This window comes from Vicugna pacos, chromosome 16 (assembly GCF_048564905.1).
Source record: "Vicugna pacos chromosome 16, VicPac4, whole genome shotgun sequence".
Classification (NCBI taxonomy): domain Eukaryota; kingdom Metazoa; phylum Chordata; class Mammalia; order Artiodactyla; family Camelidae; genus Vicugna; species Vicugna pacos.
The window spans coordinates 58,563,758-58,587,715 of NC_133002.1; the positions used below are offsets into that span (position 1 = coordinate 58,563,758).

The 23,958-nt window shown below is 53.7% G+C and overlaps 1 protein-coding gene, 1 long non-coding RNA gene and 1 other non-coding gene across 3 annotated transcripts; all 3 read right to left on the minus strand.

The window, feature by feature from the left end:
* Positions 1-3,658: 3,658 nt before the first annotated feature.
* On the minus strand, positions 3,659-7,936 carry LOC107033100 (uncharacterized). The gene is made up of 4 exons (XR_012060102.1): positions 7,797-7,936; positions 6,248-6,342; positions 4,676-4,764; positions 3,659-3,742 (listed from the first exon to the last, which is right to left on the minus strand). It is a non-coding gene; the product is annotated as an uncharacterized lncRNA (long non-coding RNA).
* Positions 7,937-10,377: 2,441 nt separating this feature from the next.
* Positions 10,378-10,449, minus strand: TRNAT-GGU (transfer RNA threonine (anticodon GGU)). The gene has a single exon. It is a non-coding gene; the product is annotated as a tRNA-Thr (tRNA).
* An 8,262-nt stretch (positions 10,450-18,711) lies between these two features.
* FOXJ1 (forkhead box J1) lies at positions 18,712-23,555 on the minus strand. Its single transcript, XM_072940090.1, has 3 exons — positions 23,380-23,555; positions 22,152-22,819; positions 18,712-20,484 (listed from the first exon to the last, which is right to left on the minus strand). Exons 2-3 carry the CDS (start codon positions 22,647-22,649, stop codon positions 19,717-19,719), a joined length of 1,266 nt encoding a protein of 421 aa, XP_072796191.1. The 5' UTR covers positions 22,650-22,819; positions 23,380-23,555; the 3' UTR covers positions 18,712-19,716.
* Between the last annotated feature and the right edge of the window lie 403 nt (positions 23,556-23,958).

Below are 23,958 nucleotides of genomic sequence, written 5' to 3' on the forward strand. Positions count from 1 at the left end.
CCGCTCTCAACAGAAAAGGTTTTCGAGCGGTGTTCTGTCCCTCGGCTGGCAGGACAACTATAGTTCACTTGCTGTCTTCTCGGCAAGATTTGGGAAGGCTCGTTCTTCTCACAAAGGTTGCTGATGAATTCGTTCCTCCAGATCGAATTCTGAATTCAGACACCGATGTCACATTCCCCACAAAGCACAGCACAGAGCTTGTCACACAGTAGTCGCCTAATATGTACCCATTTAATGAACGAAAGGCCTGTGTAGTCGTTTTCTCCTTCGGGAAAAAAGCTCATGGAGTGGGCCCTGTGTGTAAGCCTTGGGATGGGGACAGAGTGGTCTCCCATGGACCCAGAGAAATCCAAAACCATAATCCTGACCTGTAAAGGGTCCTTACGCAGTCTTGAGAACTAAGAGAAAGGAAAGGTTTAACTTGTTAGGTGCCACAGTGAAGAATAAGTGGGCTTGAGGGCTGTGGTGCAAAGGGCTTTGGACTCGGACGCACCAGCGCTGAGAGGCTCATTCAGCACTCGCCCGCTCTGAACAGCACCCAGCCCACAGCAGACACTCCAGAAAATCGTGGTAACACCTTGTTATACAGGTCTCAGGAAGGAATTCTCTAGGGTTGTGAACAAACACTTTGAACCTTGTACAATACCACTGCAATTTTTAAGTAAACTACGTGTGTGTGTTTTCACATTTTCTCAGATTTCCTCCTCTAAGTGTAATCTGGTAGTCAGCTACCATGTACTGAGAGCTTTCTGTTTGCCCATCTCTGTTACAAACACCACCTAACCTAATCCTCACAATGAATTTACAAGTCAGGCACAGCTGTGGTTTCCCTTCTGCAGATGAGGAAGGCCAGGCTCAGAGAGTCAGTTGCGCTAAGTCAACACAGCTGGCCAGGAGAGGGTACAGCTGAGGCTGTTCTCGGCCTCCCCATGCTGGGTAGCTCAGGAGTTCTGTTTATTGTTATGAGAAGCTGCCGATCTGATTTTCAGGAAAATCCATTGTGAAAAGCAGGTTCCATTTATGATGACCATATCTGGTAAAGGACAGACAGAATGAAATGGTGAGTTTCGGTAAGTCCCAACCCCATGTCAGGTAGGTGTTGACAAGGGGACACTGATTCAGGAAAAGTTGTCGTTTCCCAGCTACACTCAGCACAAGCTGCTTGAGCAAAAGGAGAAAGTAGTGTTTCAGCTGCAGCCTCAGACACTTGCCTTTCATTTGTAAATGTTCAGAACACAAAGGTGCCAGTCCTAACGGAGTCCCCACCGCTTCCCACTCCTGGAGAGTCTCTTTCCGGAGGGAAGGAGGAAGAGCTTGCTCCCCCAACAGCCTGTTCTTTAGTTTGGCAACTTCCTAACTCAAGACTTTGTGCTCTGAGGAATTAGGTGTACAGTTCCTCCAAATTAATGTTTCTTGGCCCTGCAGCAATACTGAAAGTGACTATGGTATGGCAGAATCACAGAAGCAGATCACAATAGCATATGTTCCCTGGGATTACAGCCATTTAAAATATGATAGATGCACGGCAAAAAAAACTTCAGGAGAATACCACAACATACTGAAATGGTAAGTACAGTAGTTGGAGAATTTTTTCCCCCTCTAGTTTCTAAAGATGCTGAGTTTAAATGAACTTTCTATAAAAACACTTCTAAGAAAACAAATTTTCCTTTTTTTCCATAATGATTAAAGTTAGTTCATTTTCCTCATTTAGAAACCACCAGCCATCAACAGTGCCATCTGATAGACTGGTCAGGAAGGTCTTTCTTCCTTTCTCCCTTCCTCCCTCCCTCCCTCCCTCTTTTCTCTTTCTTTCTTTCTTTCTTTCTTTCTTTCTTTCTTTCTTTCTTTCTTTCTTTCTTTCTTTCTTTCTTTCTTTCTTTCTTTCTTTCTTTCTTTCTTTCTTCCTTCCTTCCTTCCTTCCCTCCCTCCTTCCTTCCTTCCTTTCCTTCTTTCTTTCTCTTTCTTTCTTTCTCTCTCTCTCTTTTGTTTCTTTCTCCTCTTGAAATCCTTAGATAAAAAATGAGAGAAAGGACCAGGGTATACAGAGGCCAGGCATGAGCAGCCTTTCTCATAGTTTATAAGGAAGAGAGAGCAAAGGAAATGCTTAACACGCCTGAAGCAACTTGGGGGCCCAAATCTGCAAGCTGGGTTTAAAACTGTTTCTCAAATTAAATGTCATACTTATTGAGGGTTAAAAGTTCAAACGGTAAAGAAGGTGTAAAGGGAAAAGCAAAAAGTGCCTTCCTTGGCCCCCAAGCACCTCTGTCCCAGAAGTAACCACAGTTACGACTTTTCAGATGTGTCCATGCAAATCCAAGCCTGTTATAGACAGAATAAGTTCTTCCTTTTTTTTTTTAAACAAAACACAAATGCTACCACATTAAACATACTATTCCTATAGCCTATGTGTTCAGGTAACAGTGTACCTTGATCATCCTTTTAGCATTAGTGTGAATTCTTTCAATAGTATTTCCTCGAATAGATATAATATATTGAAGCAGTCCTCTTATTGGACATGTATTTTTGTTTCTGGCTTTTTAACTACTGCAAACTCTGTACCCTATACACACATACATTCTGCTCTTAGCCTTCTGAGAGTAGAATTGCTCAATCAAAATGTATATCCCTTTCAAATTTGTATAGATACATACACATCGTCATGTAAAATGGTTGAACTAGTCTATACTTCCAATACCAAAGTACAAGCGCACCTTATACACCCCCAGACCTTAACCCACACTCAATACTGTCAAACTTTAACATTTTGGCCAATCTGATAGATGAAACGTGGCATATCATGTTTAATTTTTGAACTAAATGGAAAGGAAAATACAATTTATAGAAATGTGTGGGATGCAGTGAAAATAGTGCTTAGAGATAAATTTATAACATTGAATAGATACATTAGAACAGAAAGAGCTAAAATCACTCATCTAAGCTTCCACCTTAGGGAACATAAGCATAAAACAAGCAAATCAAATCTGAAATAAGCAAAAGAAAAGAAATAATAAAAATCAGAGCAGAAATCAATGAAACAGAAGACAGGAAATTAACAGAGAAAGTCAAGGAAATCAAAAGTTGGTTCTTTGAAAAGATGAAAAAAATGGGTAAATCTCTAGTCAGGCCAATCAAGAAAAAAAGAAGACACAAATTGCTAATATCAGAAATGAAATAGGGGTCATCATGACTGGTGCCATGGACTTTAAAAAGATAATAAAGGAATACTATGAATGACTCTATTCCCCTAAATTTGATAACTTCGGTGAAATGGACCAATTTCTTGAAAGACACAATCTCCCAAAACTCCCACAAGGAGAAATAGATAATGTGCCTATTTCTTTTAAAGTAATTGAATCAGTCATTCGTAAGCTTCCAAAGTAGAAAGCACCAGGCCTAGATGGTTTCACTGGTGAATTCTACCAGACATTTAAGGAAGAAACGATACCAATCCTCTACAATTCTCCTCCAGAAAATAGAAGCAGGGGGAATACTTCCAAACTTGTTCTAGGAAGTCAGCATCACCCTAATACTAAAACCAGTGAAAGACATTTCAAGAAAGGAAAACTGCAGACCAATATGTCTCATGAATACAGATGCAAAAATACTCAAAATGCTCGCCAACAGAATCCAACAATGTACCAAAATAAATTATACACCATGACTAAGAAGGATTTATTCCAAGTATGTAAGGCTGGTTCAACATTTGAAAATCAGTTAAGGTAATCCATCATATGAACAGCAGCTAAAAAAGAAAAATTACATGATCACATCAGCAGGTGCCAAAAAAAAAAAAAAAGCATTTGACAAAACCCAACATCCATTCACAATAAAAATTCTCAGCAAACCAGGAATAAAGAGTAACTTCCTCAATTTAATAAAAACATCTACAATGAACCTACAGTTAATATCATACTTAACAGTGAAAAACTAAATGCTTTCACCCTAAGATTGGGAGCAAGGTAAGGATATCCTCTTCTCACCACTCCTATTCAACATCATACTAGAAATCCTAGCTAATGCAATAAGACAAGAAGGGGCATATGGGAACTCTGTACTTTCTGCACAATATCTTTTCTGTAAACCTAAAAAATTGTCTGCTAGTAAAAATTTTTTCAATGCCATCTCATGTTTCATTTTTTCCTTCAGTTAAAAGTAAGATTGAATTTCTTGTTTAATGGCCATATTAGTTTTTCAAAATTCTTTACATATTAAAGAAATTAGCCTTTATCATTTATGTGGAAAAAACATTTCTTTTTCGTTATTATGTGGTTTAATTTTGTTGTTGTTGTTGTTGATTTTTTCTACCAGAATTTTAATTTATTCATAGTGATCAGACTTTTTATTTTATAACTTTTTGGTTTTGTGTCTTGCTTAGAAAGGCTTACCCATCTAAGCTTTTTTTAAAAAAAAAAAACCAAACCCAAAACACTTTTAAAAAATTTCTTTCTTTCTTCTTCCTCTTCTTTTTCTTTTTTAAAAGTGTTTACAATATTGAACCATCTGTATTTTTTCCTGGATGGATACCCAATAGTCTCAACACTTTTTCAATAGTCTCAACAATTTTTTCAATAATTATTCAAACACTGCCTTGAAGTGCTACTTATATCATAAATAAGTTCCCACACACTATGGAAAACAGTGTGGAGATTCCTCAAAAGACTAGGAATAGACTTACCATATGACCCAGGAATCCCACTCCTGGGCTTGTATCCAGAAGGAAATCTACTTCAGGATGACACCTGCACCCCAATGTTCATAGCAGCACTATTTACAATAGCCAAAACATGGAAACAGCCTAAATGTCCATCAATAGGTGACTGGATAAAGAAGATGTGGTATATTTATACAATGGAATACTACTCAGCCATAAAAACCGACAACATAACGCCATTTGCAGTAACATGGATGCTGCTAGAGAATGTCATTCTAAGTGAAGTAAGCCAGAAAGAGAAAGAAAAATACCATATGAGATCGCTCATATGTGGAATCTAAAGACTCATGGACAGAGAATACAGACTTGTGGTTACCAGGGGGGTAGAGGGTGGGAAGGGATAGATTGGGATTTCAAAATTGTAGAATAGATAAACAAGATTACACTGTAAAGCACAGGGAAATATACACAAAATGTTATGATAAATCACAGAGAAAAAAATGTGACAATGAGTATGTATATGTCCATGAATGACTGAAAAATTGTGCTGAACACTGGAATTTGACACAACATTGTAAAATGATTATAAATCAATAAAAAATGTTAAAAAAATAAGTTCCCACAGATATTTGGGATATATTCTGTTTAAATGAACTGCTTTTACCTATTTCAGCACTAGTACCAAACCAGTTAAGGCAATGTAGCTTTATGACAATTATATTTAATTTAATATTTGGTAGGGATATTACTCTTTCTTGATTTTTTCTCCTCAAAAAAACACAAACCTTGTAGATATTCTAATTTCCTCAAAAAATTCTAGATATTCTAATATTGCTTGTTTTTTTCAGGTGAGCTTTAAAATTAATTTCACAACTGGAAATTGAATGTCCCCTGAGTAAACTGATTTGAATTCAGGTTCTCAAAGTGGCTGGGGAGTCACTTGGGGGATCAAGCCTGCTTGAGGGATAGAGGCAAAGTGTGACCTTGGAGAGGGAGGGCTGGAAGGCTGGCCGGAGTCCTCCCAGCAGAGCCTGTGAAGTGGCCACTGCCAAGAAGAAGGACCTCACAGGCAAGAGCTGGAGTGAGGAGTGGCCAGGACAAGGGAGTCCTGCTGAGGGCAGATCAAAGGCAGGCATGGAGCGACTGTTTTTCACAGTTAGTTGAGTGATGAAAGTGAGAGGAGAACTGGGTGACAAGATCTTGGGCCAGCCTTCTAAAAGGCTGCCTCCCCAGCACCCAGCTGTGGCCTGAGTGGATGAAGATGCTCGCAGAGAGGATGCCCAACAGACCCGTGAAGAACAAATAAACAAACAAATGTGTGATGGCTGATCAGGACGACAAGGGAGGAGCAGGGGCCTGGAGGGAGGACCAAAGGGCAGAGAAACTGGTGGGTGTGTGTCCCAGAACCGGGAAGCAGGGGGTCGGTCACGTGTACCTTTTGAGGCCACTGTGAGCCTCTCTGCCCTGAGAATCAAGACAACATGCTCAGGAGGGGCAGAAACAACCCCCAGAGATGTGGCTGAAAAGAATCAGTGTCCCTTCCTGCCCCTCTGTGGACCTCCCTCCTCGGCCTCCCACCCCCACTTATCACCTTACCCAGGGCAGGTCCCAGGAGAGGTCTATCGAGAAGGTGGGAGTCTGGCTTTGGACACGCGTTTCCATGAGACTGTGTTCCACGTGGTGGCTGACTTCTGTGGAAATCACAGCCGAGAACCGAGGTCAGACAGGTCTCATCTGCGCCCAGTCCTGCCACCCACCAGCTGTGTGACTTCAGCCAAGGGAGGGTCCCTCTGAATAACATACCACGTGAATTAAATGCCACAGCAAATAGAAAGGGCCTGGCACGTAGCAGGTGCTCAAAAGATGTTAACTAGTGCCCACCCTCCACCAGTTTTTCCAGCTATAGCTGGAGTATGTTAGGAGCTAAATTGGTTTCTGCAGGTAACTTCCACAGCTTAGAAATGTGTTCTGAGTTTCAAATTGTTGATTTATCCAGCATCTTTGGAAATGACCACCCCCCCGACTCCTCTTATTTGCCCCCAAAACAATCCTGAGTCACTGACTGCATCCTGAGCGGCCTGGCCCTGGCTCCACCCAGTGAGGTCATTGTTGAAGATTAAGGAGATGAAATCAACAGGCAGTGAGAGCCGCAAGCTGGATGGGCTGTTTAACAAGCAGGGCCCACAAAGCACTGGCTGAGGGGACAGATGAGTGACATTGACCACATTTTACAGGCCAGGAAATAAGCCTGTGGTATGAGTATTACCCTGTGCTGACACTGAGCCTTCATAATGATTCTCTCCCAGAGTCCTGACAACCCCTGAGTGTGCACTGGGGTGGGTGGGGTTCGTAATTTTGTCCTCACAGAAGGAGAAATCAAGGTGCAGAGAAATGTCTGGAAGGTGCCAGAGCCAGGAAGCAGATGCTCCATTTTGTCCCTCATGAGCTGACAGGCTGGCTCACAAAGAAACATCTGAATGAACGACCCTGCTGGGACCAGCTGGAATATTCCAGGCCCACAGCCACAGTCCCACCTGGCAAGATGGTGTCCCTGAGGCTACAACAGCCAGTGCTCCTGAGGCAATCCCAACGACCTTACCCCTTTAGACCCCAAAGTGAGAAAGTGGGTCACCCAGCTACTTCCCTGCTGCTGCTGCTGGTCTGAGTGTCACTGCCCTGCCGCTGTCCCTGGGCCTGGTGAGCCTTTGCCTCCAGGACATTGGAGGGTCCTGGGCGCCAGGCAAGAGGCTCTCCACTGTCTGCATTTGGAGGATGAGCAAACCTTGAGGGAAATTTTCCCATTAGCTTTTTAAACTCTCGTCAGCCGAGCTTGGAGGATGGCAGGGATGTGCTTCTGATCCCAGGGTTGAGGTCTGGCAGGAAGTCGGCCGCGGAGGCCCAGTCCAGGAAGGCCAATTGATTCCTCATGGCTCGTGGACACACCCTGTGGCTTCACTGCGGGCTCACTTCCCCCACCGCTGCCCCTCTCCCAACACACACACACGCACACACACACACACACACACACACACACACGCTCCTTTCCCTCCCATTCCATTTCAGACCACAGACTTCCCAGCACATCCCTGTGCTGACTCAATGGAAAAATGTGTGAAGAAATTTGAGATTTTTCTCTTCCTTCTACCTCTGCTTGCAGCAACATTGCCCCTTCTCAGCCTGCTTAGCTTCAGCCTCAAGAGGCCTTTTTCAGGAGGCCACTTTCCACGTTCCAGAATCCTGCGAGTGGGTTTTGAGGACGTGGCTGTGCCGCTGGGAGGCGCGCTGCTTCCGCTAACCCAGGACTTGCACCCCAGCCCTGGGCGGGTAGGGCGTGGGAGGGCGAGTGCCTGGTTCTCTCCCAGGCCCCAGGCCCGGCCGGGCAAGCGGGCCACCAGGGGGCGCCCGACGCCCACCTGTACCTTCCCACCGCGCCCCCTGGAGCCTCTGAGAAAGTCCAAGGAGTGCAAGGAAAGGAGGAGAGAGCGGCCGAAGGGCAGGTGGATGGATGGATGGAAACAGAAAAAAGGGGGGCAAATGGGGCACCGAAGACAAGAGGAACGTGGAGAAGGGGAGAAAACAAATAAATGAGGAAAACTTTAGAGGGCACAGAGGAGGGAACGTGCGGGAAGTGGGGCACAAACCCGTGGCTGGGGCCGACGGCTCAGGGCCTGTCTACGGGCCTCCCCCACATCCCCCCATTTCCCAAACGGGCCGGGAAGGAGGGTCTGGGCCGGCGGGCGGCGGTGATGCCAGCCGCTGGCACCCGCCACACTTCGGCCCCCGAAGCTCCTGGCAACAGAGGACGCCGGGGCGGGGCTGGGGTCCGCGGAGCAGCCAGGAGACCCGCGCGCCCCCGCCCCCTCCAGCCCCTCGCGCGCTCCCGCCCTGCAGCCCTGGGCGCGCGCGTGTCCCCGCCGCCCCGCGCCCGGAAGGCCGGCCTCTCCGGGGGCCGCGTGCCCGGAACGTGACTCAGCGCTTTCTCTGCGCTGCAGCCTCAGAGCGCCCCAACCCCGCCAGCGGATCCCAGCTGGAGGGTTGGGCCTCCTTCTGCTTAGGGGCAGGGGCCTGGAAGCGCCCGCACACAGGCCCTGCCTCCAGGCAGGTTGATCTTTGCGGGGAGGAGGCAGGTTCAATCATTTGTTCATTAACCCCAGGCGCTGACTGAGAACGTACTGTAAGCAGGGGGGAAAGAGGGGAGGGCCTTAAGGGGCTCGCAGCCTACGCAGGGTGCCCTGAACCCCATCTGCTGGCTGTTATTTAAATTCATTTCCTCCAGTTTTATTGAGAAGTAATTGACATACATCCCTGTATAAGTTTACGGTGCGCAGCACAGCATGATGGTTTGATTTACATATGCAGCGGACCTTTGAACAACACAGTTTGAACTTAGGGAATCGACTTAGACGTAAATTTTTTTTTCAATAAATGCACACTAGGTGGTACACTCTAGCTCTGCCATGGAGAACTGTGGGTGGAGAGGGCCGACCGTAAAGTTATATGTGGATTTTCCCACTGTCCTAGGGGTCAGTGCCCCTAACCCCTGCTGTTCAAGGGTTTAAAGCACAATAGGTTTAGTTGTCAACCATCATCGTGTGTAGATAGAATTAAAAAAAAAATTTCTTCTTGTGATGACAACTCAGGGTCTACTCAATGAGTCTCCTGTGTGTCAAACAGCACTGTTAACTAGCCATCAAGTTGTGTATTACATTCTTAGCACTTACTTATCTTATAACTGGAAGTTTGTACATTTTAACTACCTTCCTCCAATTCCACCCCCACCCCCTGCTTCTGATAACCAAAATATGATCTTTTTCTACGAGTTTGGTGGTTTTTCTAAATTCCACATGTAAGTGAGATCATATAGTTTTTGTCTTTCCTGCTGGTTAAGTTTGCAGATAAGAAGATAGTTCTCTTGGAAATATTGGGGAATTTGGGGTGCACTGCTGGCCTGTGGGATTCAGGCCACAGGAGGGACAAAGGTCTCCAGGCCTGGCCTGGGGAAAACAGTGTTCCCAGACAGCAGGGCAGATCAGGGAGACTTTGGGAGGCACGGGTGTGTTGACTGGATTTTGAAGGGTGGGAACGGGGGACCCCAGGAAGGGGGCCTGGTCTTATGGCAACTGGGAAGTAGGGAAGGGGGCAGAGTGTCCAGAGAGGAGAGTGGCTCGAGTGGTGCGAGACTGATCTCGGGGACCACACATCGGCTAAGGCTTGACTGCATTTGGTGGGGGACCTCAGCGGGGTGGCCTGGGGGTGGGACATAATTGACGATAACTATAGTGGACATAGGGAGACGGCAGTGAGAGAAAATGGCATTTCTCAGGGCGATTCTAGATCCACTGGCTGGGAAAGAGGGGACATAGGGAAGTCCTGTTGAGAACAGGCTGAGTGCAAGTCTTCCGCAAAGATGCTGAGGACTGATGGATTCTGCATTTGCCGTGGGGAACCGTGAGGTCCCCTTCCCTGAGTTATAGCTTCCTGGAGACTGGAGATGGAGTGAGATGGCCCTGGCAGGGAGGGCGTCATCCTCGGTGCACACTTGGGACCCACTTGCTCTGTGGGTTTGGTCTTCTATTGTGTGTGTGCCCACTACACCCATGGGAGGGTTCTCCTGTCTGTCTGAGATTTTTTTCTGATTATTATTAAAAAAACTTTTTCCTGGTCTTTTTTGTACATATATTTATGTTAATTTTTACTTATTTATTTTAAAATATTTTCCCTCTTAATGGAGGCACTGGGGATTTAACCCAGGACCTTGTGCACACCAAGCACATGCTCTACCCCTGAGCTAGACCCCCACTACCATGTCTGAGATTTGTTGAATGAATGAATGATCACAGAGGCCAGTGACAGGTGTTAGTGGGTCTCAGTGTATGCTGCCTGCAGGGCACCATGCACAATTACATCTTCAGCAAGGGCTTTTTAATGAGGCTGGGCCAGGAGGCAAGGACTGGTGTCCCCAAGGACAGGGGGGACAGGCTGAGCTGCCTTTCCCCTGGCTCTCCACTGTCTGCCCAGCTCAGAGCACTGGAGTCTGGATCTAGCTCTGCCAGTAAGTCACTGTGAGGACTGGGGCATGTACTGCCACCCCCTCCATCTATTCCGCCATGGTCTGTTGAGCACACACCATGTGCCACCCCCAACTCCTGGCAAGTGCCATGGAGAAACAGGCACTGCCTCTGCCTTCCTGGAGCTCCCCATCTGAGAGGAAAGGCCCACACTGCCAACGTGGTGAAATAAAGGGCACTGGAGGACCACAGTGAGTGGAGAGGTGGCAAACGGCCAGATGGGTTCCCCAGCTGATAGCGCCCAGGGGAAGCCAACCTCATCTGTGCTGACATCTTCAGAGCCGTGTCCTCTCTCTGTGCCTGTTTCCTCTTCCGTAGGTGACGGTAGAAGGCTCCTAGTATTTCCTGCAGACTAAACGTCCATACCTCTATAACTGACGCCAGTTCCACCTGCCGCATCCATCCCGCAGAGGAGGTAAACAGGTCAGTGATGCCCTCTCCCGCCCCTCCCTGCACACGCCCCCACCCTGGGAGTCTGGGCTTGCAGAGGCCTCAGACCAACCTTGGAACCTGGGGTCTGCCAGAGGCCCAGCCATCTCAGATCTCAACCCAAAATCTTCCCCAACAAACCTTGTGATGGTGCTTAGAGGGCCTGGAGATTCTTCGGTAGGTGAGGGAAATCGTTGCAGTGTTCTCACCAGATGCGTGATGTAGTCAGAAGTGCACTCGAGAAAGGTCCCACTGGCCTCAAACCCACTCCTGTAGGGAGCCACCCAGGTGGATTTCCACCCTCATGGCCTCGCTCACCTCCTCTTCTTCTCCCTGAAATGCTTGTCCTCTCTGCATCTGGCTGAATACCCTGGCTGGCTCTTTTAAGAATCATCTCAGGGTTAGGGTATAGCTCAGTGGCAGAGTGGATGCTTAGCATGCATGAGGTCCTGGGTTCAGTCCCCAGTACCTCCACCAAAAAAAAAAAAAAAAAAATATATATATATATATATATATACATATATATGTATATGTGTATATATATATACATACATATATATGTATATATATAAAATTTAGAAAAGCTCTACTACAAAAAAAGCCTTGTACAAGAATGTTCATAGCAACTCCATTCACAGTAGCCCCAGACTGGAAGTAGCCCAGATGTCCATCAAGTGGAGACAGGATCAGCAAATTGCTGTGATCATCTGATGGAACACCAGTGCTCAGCCCTAAATAGGAGCAAACTACTGATGGGTGTGACAACGCAGTTAAATTTCAAAAATGATATGTTGAGTGGAAGAAGCCAAACGCAAAGTACCAACCGTACTTCACGAATGTGAAATTCTAGGCTAGGCAAAGCGGGCCTCTGGTGATAGAAACCAAATAAGCGGTTGTTGTTTGGGGAGTGGCGAGGCCGGGAGGGGTTGACTGAACTCGGCTCACACAGTGTGGCTTCTTCTCACAGCTGAATTTCCTAGAACCCTCCATCATTCCTCAGAAGCCTCTCAGTCACCCCTCAACTGCCACGGGTGCCTCACACTCTCTGTGCTTCCAGCCTGCCTCCCTGCTTTTCCTTTCATGCTGCATTCCCCACTTAGGGGACAATAGGAGCAGCGGCCACCAGGCTCAGAGGCCACCGAGTCATCTCCCGTGGCTGCTGAGCCCTGAGAAAACCACTCTGACTGATCCAGGGAGTGAAACTGGGGAGTTGCCTGGGTAAGACCACCCACGCCCCAACTCCATGGGTCAAAGGAGCTCTCTAAGACCAGGCCTCACTCATCTCTGTGCCTGCGCAAACTCAGGTCCACAGGTGCAAGGGAACGTGGACCAGGGAACCAGGTGATGACTGACCAGTTTCCAGCGCCTGGGACCCTGGCCTTCCTCCCCGTGAGAATGGAATGTCCTGAGGCTTCTTGCCGGCTCCTGAGCGCACTACTGTGTTACTCCAGATCTCTCCTCCCTCCTGATACCCACTGCGCTGCCCACGAGCTGGAGCTGGAGCCAGAGTCCCCCGCGATCCTCCGGGGTATCCTGGCACAGCTCCCTCCCCCTGCGGAGGGCTCCACTGGGCTGGGGCAGGTTCACCCTTCCTAGCTCCTCTGAGACCCTCTTCCTCCTGCTCCCACCAGAAGGGCCCATCCTTTGCTCTCCCAATGTCCTGTCTCCCCAGCACCTGCCATCCACCCTCTCCTTGGGCTCGCTGGTTCTCTCCTTCAAGCACACGCAGGTCTTAAAATAGCTTCCCTTGGGCCTGTCTTCACCACTGCCCACCTGCTCCTTCCTCTCTCCCTGTTCTGAGCTCTGAGTTTACTGCCTGCCCTCAGACCCTGGGTTCTACCCCCATCCTGTTAATGAAATGCCCCATGGGAGGCCACAGGCCCTCCTGGGCAAATGCTAGCTTCCTTCCCGCGCCCACTCTGGCCTGTTGACTCTCACTGCAGGCTCCTTGGGGCGGAGCAGCCAGGAACAGGTGTGTGTGTAGGTGTGGCAGGTAGGGGGGTGGGGGGCGGGGAGAAGGGCTCCCTCCTGCCCTAACAGTGGTCCTTCTCCAAGGCTTGGTCCTTGCTCTCTGCTCTCCTCTTCTGTCTCACTTCTGGGAGAGTCTATGCATTTGGGCTGCAGCTTTTACCTTCATCAGTTTCCCCTGTCTTAGCCCTGGCTCTGTCTCCTTCCGGTTTTGAGTCTCTGTTCACCAACAGACTCCACTGTCTCCACGGCATAACCTGCGGTGACCTCCACAGGACAGGGCTAAGGCCAGTGTCGTCTCCTCCTCTCCCCCAGATGGCTCCACTCCACTTACTAATTCATACGGTTATTCATTCCCTGTGAATTCAACAAGTATCTGTTACTTCCCACTCCTTCCAACCATCCTCCATCTCCCCCGGCAGGATTAATTTTCATTTTGTAGCCACATGCTTGGTTGTCACTCCTGCCTGTCTCTTTCTAAGTCCCTTTGCAGGTTAGCACGGGTCATCTATGTGGAGGGACCTGGGAGGCAACTGGAAACGAGGAACTGGACTGGGGATCTGGAGGTCAAAGTTCAAGCCTAGTGCAGGGAGCCCTCCCTTCTGGGCATCAGCCTGGCTCTGACCCTGACCGGCCGTGGGGCCACTCAGCTCCAGCGTTAGGAATGAAGCCGCAGACGTCGGTTTCCTCCTCTGCAAAGCGGGGGCATGGGGCCTGCTCGGTGGTCCCTGCCACATGGAGCCGGGTGTCAAGGGCCCTCCTGCCCCCTCCCCCACCTAGTTTTGTTCCAAACTCTTCCTTCATTCAGGTGCTCCTGGGCCTGAGGGTGATGGAGCCTTTGAGCCGAGCATTTGGGTCGGGGCCAGGGTGGGGATGGCCCACTCTGCATGCCCTCCCTCCCTGCGTGGAGGTATTTGGGCCTAGCTGGCGATTTTCTTCCTGTTTGCTTGGGAGACCCTCAATGTCCCCCTCCCAATTAAAAGAACCCACATATGAAATAGGGAGCCTAGAGGGACCCAGGGAATGTGGCTGGAGCTTGAGTCCTGGCCCTCAGTGAATTCCACTTACCCTACCCTGAAACCCCACCCCTCTCTCCAAAACTGGCCTTGAACTGGTGGGCCCGAGCCCGCAGGGCCTTGTGGCACAGTGCCAGCTCAGGGCCCAGCCTCCCAGGCAGTCTCCACCAGGCCAGAGTTCATCTTTAGCCAAACAGCAGGCACTGGGGGCTCTCAGGACCCTCACAGTGTTCCCAGCCTCAGCTTAGACCCTGGGCAGCTGGGCCCCAGGACTGTCAAGTACAGCGGCCCCAGGTCCTGGTGCACAGCAGGGCAGGGACAGCAGGGACAGCTGAGCTGGGCACAAGTCTGACCTGGTGACCTTGTAGTTGAGCACAAAACAGGTCAAAAGCCATTTGCTGACCCTGTGGATTTGGGTGGGGTCATAAAAGGCGGGGGACTTGAATGCCAGTTTCACCACAGCAGCCCTGCCTCTTGACCCTCTGTGATCCTCACTCCCAGGACCTGGGCCCCACGGGAGTTGGGGACCAGAGGAGCAGATGAGAATGAGGAAGGCCAGGCCTCTCCCACCTCCCTCCATCCCTTCCCTCTTGTCCTGTATCCCCTGTCCCTCCCTCCTCACCTAGCTCGCACCTACCACGCATCAGCTGGCATTCAGGGCCCCACTCCCTCTTTTATGACCCCACCCAAACCCACAAGGTCAGCAAAGGGGCTCTTATTTGTTTCCAGAACAAGGTGGCATGACCTTTCCTCAAAGGTCCCCTGGCTGAGTGCTCCGCACCCCTGGGGGCGTCAGGAAGCACCCAGGCCCAGTGACTGAGAATCCCTGAGTGCTTGCTCTCTGCAGTCACATTTTGCCAAGGCGACCTGGCTGTTTTTCTGCCTTTTGTTGATTTGCTCGGCCAACTCATTCATTCATTCATTCATTCATTCATTCATTCAACACTTAAGGCGCTAGGCCTCGTGTTGGATGCTGCAGTGTAGGAATGAGGCAGGTTATTTGCCCACCGGGGTCTGCCGCAGACTCGTGGGCTCCTGAGACTGAAAATTCTCAGAGGCAGGGTGTGTATGCCACGCTGCCCCCCTACCTCCCCCTGCCCACACTCACTTTAGGTCAGTTGGAGGAAACTGGGATGCCACTGGGGATGGGGACAGGGCTTGGTGCCCAGGGTGAGGCAGCAAGGGGACGTGGGGTGGCCTGGGGGCAGGGGCAGAGCCTCTGACAGACCTGTGGGTGGCTGGGCGAGGGGCGGAGGACAGTTGGCAGCCTCAGCCTCGGCTTAATTCCTGGGCACGCAGCAGCGTTGGGAGGGCTACCAGCCATCCGCTGCGGCTTCAGAGGGCCCTGGGGGCTGTGGGTGGGCTGGGCTGTAGGCAGGCAGCCTGCCCTCCCCACTTCCTGGGACTGTTGCTTCCCTGGGAGCTCAGGGAGCTGCTCCCTTCAAGGGGAAAGGGGGTCTGGGGCTCGGACCCAGCTGCCGTCCTGCCCCTGGAACAGTGTCAGGGTGATGGGGCTGTGCTGGGAGCTGGAGTGGGGGGCAGCGGCGACAACTTCAGGCCTGTTTCCCTCCCTCCCTGCCTCTCCCTGCCCTGCTGCTCAACCTGGTTGCCTTCTGGGGGACAGTACCCTCAGGCTGGTCCCTGCCTGCTCCTGACCACACAGGGAAGTTCAGGCCCCCACATGCCAGTCATGGTGGCTCTGACCTGTCCCACCTAGAAGCCACAGAGCAGGCTAGACACATGTGCCCCAGGAGGAAGCTGACTCTCGGGGCTTCCACTTGCTCCTTGGCTCACACCTGCCGGCCAGCACTGGCCCAGCCTGGGTGGTCTTGCAAAGCCCCTCCCCTGCTCCAGGGTGCCTCTCCTCCCCTGTCACCTGTGTTTTCCTCTTCATCAGACAAGAATGCGTCAGCAGGACCGGGGCCACTCTCCCACTCCATTGTTAATGCAGGCCCCTCTCCACATCCCCACCCCTGACAGGCCCAGGCCTGCCCGGTGGGGCCAGTCCACTCCCTGCTGCCGGGAGTCCAGATACACCTGTTTACCTTTGGGCCTCAGCCCAGGATGGAAGCGCCTGACTCCTGACCACCTCCACGCACCCGCCCTCACAGGCCTTCTTTCGCGCCTTCTTCCTTCCGAAAAGTCTGGGTCCCCAGTGTGCAGGGGGGTGGGGGGGGCAGGGAGGAGATTGGTTCCTGCCCTCTGCTCAGCTCTGCAGGAGGCCTGGCCCACTTGCTCCAAGACAGCATGGAATCCTATCCCCGGGGGCCTTCCAGACATCCTGAGTCACTGGAACTGGGGGTGGCCTTCCTGTGGAACAGGATGTGCTCTGGGTAGGAGCGGGGAGGACCCGCAAGGTCTGAGTTCCAGCCCTTTCCCCCATCACCTTTCTGGCTGGGGGGTTCGTAGGGGAGGGAAGATGGGGAAAAGGCAGCAAGTTTGGAGACAGAAGAGTGCCTCCTTGCCTTGGGAAGGGGCCGTCCCTGTCCCCAGGGACACCCAGGACACTCCAACACCCAGGAATGAAGTGGCTTCTCACCTCAAAGGTGGCAGTCAAAGGAAATGAGAAACCTGCTCAGAGAGCTTGAGTCATGGGCTCAAAGCCACACAGCTCAAAAGAGAAAGGACCACTCGATGCAACATGGGCTCCTGGATTGGGATGCTGGAATGGAGAGAAACGTCATGAGGGCAATCAGCAAAATTTAAAAGGGGCCCGCAGTTAGCTGGGGTTACCAGTCAATGCTGATTTCCTGATTGTGATGGTGGTACTAGGGTTATGCAGGAGTGTCCTTGTTCTAAGGAAATACATACTAAAGAATTTAGTGCGAATGGATATCACATCTGCAACTCAATGTCAGTGGGGCAAAATATATTTTGATTGGGATTACGTTGAACCTATAAATAAATAAGGAGCAAATGAACATCTTTTTTAAAAAAACACCCAGCCAAGGGCCAGCACAGGGCTGGGTAGGACAGACAGGACCTGACACGCCCTTTCCCTGCTTCCTGCTATAAGCGTTTGCGAAGCCCTGCGCTCCAGCTCCTCCAGGGCCCCCTCTCAGGTTGGGCGGCCTATTGGGAACATCTGGGGGCTCTTAAAAGTGCTGATGCCTGGGCCTCACCCCCGAGACCGTAGTTCCAGGCACAGGGATTTGCAGGAGCTCCTGGTGGGTCTTCCTGGCAGCCGCTGGCTTCTTTAGCCTTTCCTCACCTGGTGGGCGGTTCTGCTTGGCCCTGACCTTGCCCCTCTCCTCCCCGCGGGACCAGGCAGAGGGTGAGGAGGGGGATAGTGGCACACCCCACCTGCCAATCCAGGGCGTACCTCATTTGGCAAATGCCAGAGGCTGATCCTGGGGGCCAGTGGAGACACTGGAGCCCCCCTTGTTCTCCCAACGCTGAGGAGCGTGGAGAGGAAGGCCGGTGGGTGGTGGGGAGAGGGAGGGAGCCATTGCTGGTGAAGGGAGTCTCAGAGGGAGGCTGGGGCAGCCGTGTCAGCAAGCTTCGGGAAGAGGGTGGGCTGGCTTCCGAGCTCAGTAAGGCCCCCGAACCCCGCTGGCCCTGCCTTGTGTGCACGCCCTCCTGAAATATTTGGAATAATTAGCAAGTAAAAGCAGCAAGTTAGCAGGGGAATGCCAGGTTGGCCTAGAGCCAACCTTGAGTGCAGAGAAGAAAGGGGCTTCAGGAGAAAGGGGTCCTCGGAGGCTGGGCAGGATTGTGTGGGATTCAGAGTGTGTGTGTGTGCTCGCGCGTGTGTGCGCTGGGGGGAGGGGCTGTGCACCACGAGGGCATGCTTGAGGGGCTGGGTAGAGAACTGGGTTCCAGGCCCCACTGGGGTGAAGGGGTGGAAGGGTGCCTGCTGAGTGTCACCCAAACAAATGTTTCCCATGCCTCAGTTTCCCCATCAGACCTCTGGCAGTTTGGCTCCTCACAGGGTGGACCTGCGGGTAGGAGTGAGTGGGAGAGTAGCATCTTAGCGCCCCCTTTCCCTGGTGGCCCTCCTCAGCCTCCAGCCTGCATTGGAGGGAGGGCTCCGGGTTGGATGAACCGATGCCAAGGTGGGAGGTAGGGCCCCTGGGGCTGGGGCCCTCTGACCTCTCACCCTGTCCCTCCAGCAGAGGACCAAGGGAGGGAGGAGCTGGAGACAGGCCCAGGCGAGGACCGCAGGCTCCGGGAGGCGAGCCTGGGCAGGCCCTCGCGGTGGGGGAGGTGGGGGATGCGTGAGCCCAGCCCTGGGCAAGCTTGGCCTTTGTGAGTCCCCAGGGCCAGGGAGGGGGCTGCCCCTCCTTTGCCACCAGCTCCCGGGGGCCCGTGGGTGCAGTCTTCCCATTGCACAGATAGAGGCGCTGAGGCTGCAGCGGACTCCTAAGGCTGCCCCTCAGCCCCTTTCTCCCTGGGGACACGGAGGTCAAGGGGAGTTCATCAGAGGGGGCACAAGCCCTCAGTGCCCCCATCTTCCAACTTCCTCCTAGCCATTTGCCCTCCGGCAATGAAGAGAAGGCCCCTGCCCCCAAACTAGCCTGCATTTATTTTTCCCCAAAGAAATTTGCAAGCAAAAAAAAAAAAAGTTGCAAGCAGGTCCATTTTTCAATTTCAAAATTTAAAAAAATTTTTATTGTAAATAACTTTCCATGAAAAAGGTTAAATCGCCCCATGAGGCAGGAAGGTGGAAGTGGGACGCAGCCCAGGGGGCTTCTGGTGGAGCAAGACACTCCCCAACACAAGTGCAGGCGGGGGCCCAGGGCGATCCCCCCTTCCTGGTCCCAGTGGTTCTAGCAAGCCTGGTGTCCCTCCTGGTTAAGCCTCAGTTCTAGCTACACTCACTACATTAGTCTGTTCCCCTCCCCTCTGCAGCTTGGCTGCCCTGCCCCCAACCCCCCAGAACCCCAACTCCCTGCTGCTCTCAGCCTCAAGTCAGGCTCAGAGATTAGGGCTTTATACCCTCTGCCCCACCTTGAGGGATGGGGGCCAGGAAATCCCAGAGGCCTTAGAAACTCTCCTTGCCCCAGCACACCACCCCATTTCTGCCTTCTCTCTCTGCCCCCTTCCCCCTGGCTCCACCCTACGTACTGCCGGCTCCAGCCCCAGGGAGGCTCTGCCGGGAGAGGCCTCCAGGGGGTTAATTTGCAGTCACCTAATTAGCATTTGTTGTACCTGGGAACTTTCTCTGGATAGAGACCTGGGGAGGAGAGCAGGAGAGCGAGAAGCATCAAAGCTAAGAGGCTCTGGGGCCGGTCCTGTACTGTTGCTCCCCGCTTGGCCAGGCACCCCCTATCGCCCCCAGGCCGCAGCTCTCCCAGTGCAGGGCATTTAGCGTGTCCCTGGGACAGGGAATAAGTGGGCCAATGAAACACTGTGTGTATGAGGGGCTGGGAGGCGAGGCAGCAATTCAGGTCCTGGGCCCCAGTTCTCAGCCTCCTGGGCTGGAATATGAGGACCGCCTGGTTGGGGGGGGCATATGGCCTCGTGGGGCCAGCCTTGGGAGACCCGCCCAGCCCCTGCCTGGGCTGTAGGGTGTCTGCGGGTCTGTGTTGGGGGGCAGTCTGGGCCCTGACTTGGGCACTGGCCGGAGGTGGGGGCGGGCTTCTTACAAGAAGGCGCCCACGCTGGCCCAGTCGTGCAGGTCAGCGGCCAGGGTGGCGTCCCCGGCCTCAAAGAGGGGCTCCGGGGGCAGGCAGCCACTGCTGCTCTCGTCCCAGGGGTGTTGCAGGAAGGACGTGGCCAGGAAGGTCTCGTCGAAGTCCAGGCTGTCGGCAGCCTGCTCCACCGGAGGCCCCCAGGTAGCAGGGCAGTCGATGTGGCGGCCGTGGACGGTGAGGTCCACGTCCCCGTGCGAGGCGGGGCTCAGCGGCGGGCTCAGCTCCAGGGCCTCCAGCGCGCCCAGCTCCCCGCCCAGAGTGCCGGCGTCGAAGATGGCCTCCCAGTCAAAGTTGCCCTTGAGGGGTTCCAGCTCGCCCTGCTCCTCCTGGGTCAGCAGCAGGGTGCTAGAGGGCCGCGGGACCTTGGCCACCCGCTTGGGCAGTGGCTGTTTGCGCTTATGCCCAAGCCTGCCCTCGCCCGCGCCCCAGCCCGCCTCCCCGGTGGCCTCCTCGAACTCCCGCAGCAGCTGCTGGGCCTCGGTGTTCACGGTCAGCGGCCCGGCCCACGGGACAGCGCTGGGCTCCTGCGCGGCCTGGCGGGCGAAGGCTGGGTGGATGTGGACCGGGGGCAGCCGCCGCTTCTTGAAGGCCCCGCTCAGCAGCCGCTCAGCGTACTGGGGGTCGATGCGCCAGAAGCCCCCCTTGCCCGGCTCGTCCTTCTCCCGAGGCACTTTGATGAAGCACTTGTTCAGGGACAGGTTGTGGCGGATGGAATTCTGGACACAGGGAGAGAGGAGAGAAAGAGGACAGCTGGGTGAGGGGGCAGGTCAGCGACGGGGGGCCTCTAGTGCTACTGCCAGTCCCCCCACCAGCTTCTCTCAGACGGGGGAGGGAGACCGAGGCACTGCTCTGACCAGGAGACTCTGGGACACCAGCCACAGGGCACCGGAGCCGGGACTGCTGTCGGGGGCTTTTGTTCCCTGTTGCTGGGATATCTGCCTGCTCAGTCATCCGAGCCCTGAGCCGCAGGGTGGCTCTCAGTGCCACCCTGTCCTGCCCTCCCTCCCTCACCCCACTGCTTGAGGCCTCTGGCCAAAGGCCTCGGCTCCCCCAGGGTCTGGACGGCCATCTCCCTCTGCCTGGGCCTGGCTGGCCTTCTCTGTTTGTGAAGTGAGTGAGTGGATGTGAGGGTGTGTGTGTTGGTGGGGGGTGAAGCTGGGGGAGGGATCTGATGACTTTCCTTGTTTGTAGAGTCGGCTGCTGGCCTGGGCCCTCACCCCCACTCCGCGTCCCCCTCCTCCCACCCCAGGCTATGAGGCCTCAGTTGATTATTACCCAGCCAAGAGCATAGCGCTCATTCCTGGGGCCTCTCAGGCTTGGGGGTAGGGTGAGGGGCGGGGGTGGGGAGGGTCTCCGCTTTCTCACCAAGGTTACAAACGGTACTGCCCCAGGGTCAGGGCCCAAGCAAATGTGGAATAGCTTGGAACTGTGATCCTGTGGCTTGTGCATCTTCAAGGCTTCAGTCCCCAAGTAGCCCCTGATCCTGATGGTGGAAGATGCTCAGGACAATGTGTGCCCAGCCTCAGATCAGCATCCTGCCTTATTTGTTCCTAGGTGCTTAGTCTTGTCCAAACCACACTGGGGCACAGGGGCCTGGGGCCCGGATGGTGGGGCTGGCAGGTGGGTAGTCCCCCCTGGCAGGGCTGAGATGTTTACATGATGGCCTGGGCCCCTTGGCTGCTCTGTGCCAGGTTCCAGAGACTTGGAACATGAAGCCAGTGCGGGAGGCAGAGCCCCTGTGGAAAGCACCTGGCTCAGCTAATTGTCCCCGGAGGGAGGTTGACTGGGGAGAGGGGGAGGAGTGGAGGCAGGAAACTGGGGAGGGGATGGGATGGGGGGCTGGGCAGCAGCTTTAGAAAGGCCCCACCACCCTTCCATTGGGACACAGCTGGTCTTCACACCCCACAGCACACCCCTCTGCCCTCCTGTCCCCTCCAGCCAACTGAAACCAGGCAAGATGCAGAGCCTGGCAAGAATGATGCTCCTGTTTCCGCTTCCAGTCCAGCCCCGACAAACTGGCCTTGAGCAGGGTACTGTCTAGGAATTCTAGGACTTGGGACAAAAATGTGTCCCTCAGTCCATCGGCCTCCCCAGGGGACTGTGTTCATGCATAGTTCAGCCCCGGTCTTTGGGCTGGGCCTGCTGGATGAGTGAACAAGTTCTTTCCACTTGAATCTCAACGTCTAGTGAACATCCTCCCTCCTCCCTCTCTGAAATCAAAGTGTGTGTGTGGGGTCAGTTCCAAGCACTGAGCTCCCTCGAGGTCCTTCCTCGACGGCCTTCCTCCCTCAGGGCCCTAGCTGACCGCGCCTTCCTGCCCTGCGGATCTGGGATGTGAGTCCAGTCTGCGGGGGCGCGGGGAGGGAGGGAGGACCTCCCCTACCTGCCAGGTGGGATCAGCGTGGCGGAAGTAGCAGAAGTTGTCCGTGATCCACTTGTAGATGGCCGACAAGGTGATCTTGGTGGCCTTGCTGGCTTGCATGGCCATGCAGATGAGCGTGGCATACGAGTAGGGCGGCTTCACGTGCGGGTTGGTAGCGTAGTCCACGTCGTCGGGAGGCGGGGCCTGCAGCCCCGGGGGCGCGCTCCGCGACGTGCAAGACGACGTGGGCTTGCCGGGAGTGTGCGGCTGCCCCAGGCAGGCTGGGTCGGCCGCCAGGGGAGACCCTGGCGCTGCGGAGCCTGGCACCTGGTGGTAGCCGTGGGGGTCGGTGCCCCCCGAGGGCAGGGCGGGGGCCTTGGCGTTGAGAATGGAGAATTCCTGTAGCCACTGCAGGCTAGTCAAGCTGTCATCCAGGGTGTCGGGTTCCTCCAGGCCGCCCTCCGGCCCGGCCTCCTCCGTCGCCCCAGCTCCCGAGAGGCGTAGCCAGCTCTCCGCCATATCTGCGGGGACTCTCCGAGGGGGCGGTCAGCATCCACTAGCTGAGCCGAAGGTGGCCCGCCGCGCTCTCCGGCCCGCTAACTCCCGCGGCTCCAGTTACAAGGCCTCCTGGACGCGCGCTTCCATCCCGCGACCCGGGGGGTCGCCTCCTCCGAATACGAATGTGATACCTGCGGGGACCACAGCGGGAGCTGACCCTCTTCCCTAACCTCCGAGGGGATAATGTGTGCGAAGTGGGATTCTCCTTTAAAATCGTCCCCTCAGCTGGGAAGGACCTTTAACTGCTGAGGTCTGGGAAACAGAAGCAGTGCCGGGGGTCCGACCCCCACAGGGTCCACCTCACTTTTTCCCTCTTCGATGTTTTAGAGGAGACTTAATTAGCTAAACGAGAGAAGAGGCATCCGAGGCTATCCCTTTTTCCTCAAGAGCGGGAAATCAAACCCCCTCCCTCCGCAACAAATGGAAATGGTTGAGAGAGCCAAGAAGGGCAGTACGACCCGGCGGTGGGGCGCGGGAGGGCTTCCGATCTTTGAAAAGGGATATTAGGATGGGGGATCAAGGGGAAAAAAGGGAACATGACAGAGAGTTACAGGGGGGCCGAAAGTGAATGTCCCCCAAACTTCTCTGATGTCGGTCCCCGGGCCCACCGCTTACGTCGCGGACGGATGGGAGAGCGGGCTGGTACTGAACCCCTCCCTTCCCGCTACCCGCAGCCCTCCCCGTCCCTTACCTGGCTCAGAGCGAAGCCCGGATAAAGAAAGGTTCTGGAAGACGTCCCTCCCACCCCCCGCGACTCTCTGTCTCCACCTCGAGAGCACTGCCAGCAATCCTCGTCGCCCCCCAGCTCGACGGCGCCTCTCTGAACGCCAGCGGCCCGGGGACCAGCAATAAGTAGCCGTTCAGAAGGCTTCTCCTGCTGCCATGGCGACGCTCCGCCCCTATAAACAGCTTCCGCTGCTGCCATTGGTCAGCATGTCTCCAAGGAGACCGCGGGCTCCTGCCACGCTCTCTGGCGGTAACTCTCTTCGAACACCCTCCTTCTGCCGCCCTCTCCCGCGCCACCCAGCCCCCTACCCGCCACCGCGTCCCGACTCCGCGCATTCCCGCCCGAGGGCCCCGCGCAGGGCTCGGAGAGGCGCGCGGCTCGGCGCTCCCGCCGAGAACCCGGGCGCCCGGGCGAGCCATTCGCCCCAGGAAGAGCACTCCTGCCCCACCCGCTTCCCGTCTGGCTGCTCCGAGGTGTCGACGGCTCCTGGGACCCAGCCCCGCGCGCGGTGGCCAAGGCAGCGAGCGGGCTCAGGCTGGGGAA

Bases quoted from the DNA above. Each gene is read 5' to 3' on its own strand.
- FOXJ1 (XM_072940090.1), bottom strand. From the start codon at position 22,649: ATGGCGGAGAGCTGGCTACGCCTCTCGGGAGCTGGGGCGACGGAGGAG. The intron at 20,485-22,151 runs GTAGGGGAGGTC...CCCTGTGTCCAG, and splicing joins ACGCTGATCCCACCTGGCAG to AATTCCATCCGCCACAACCT.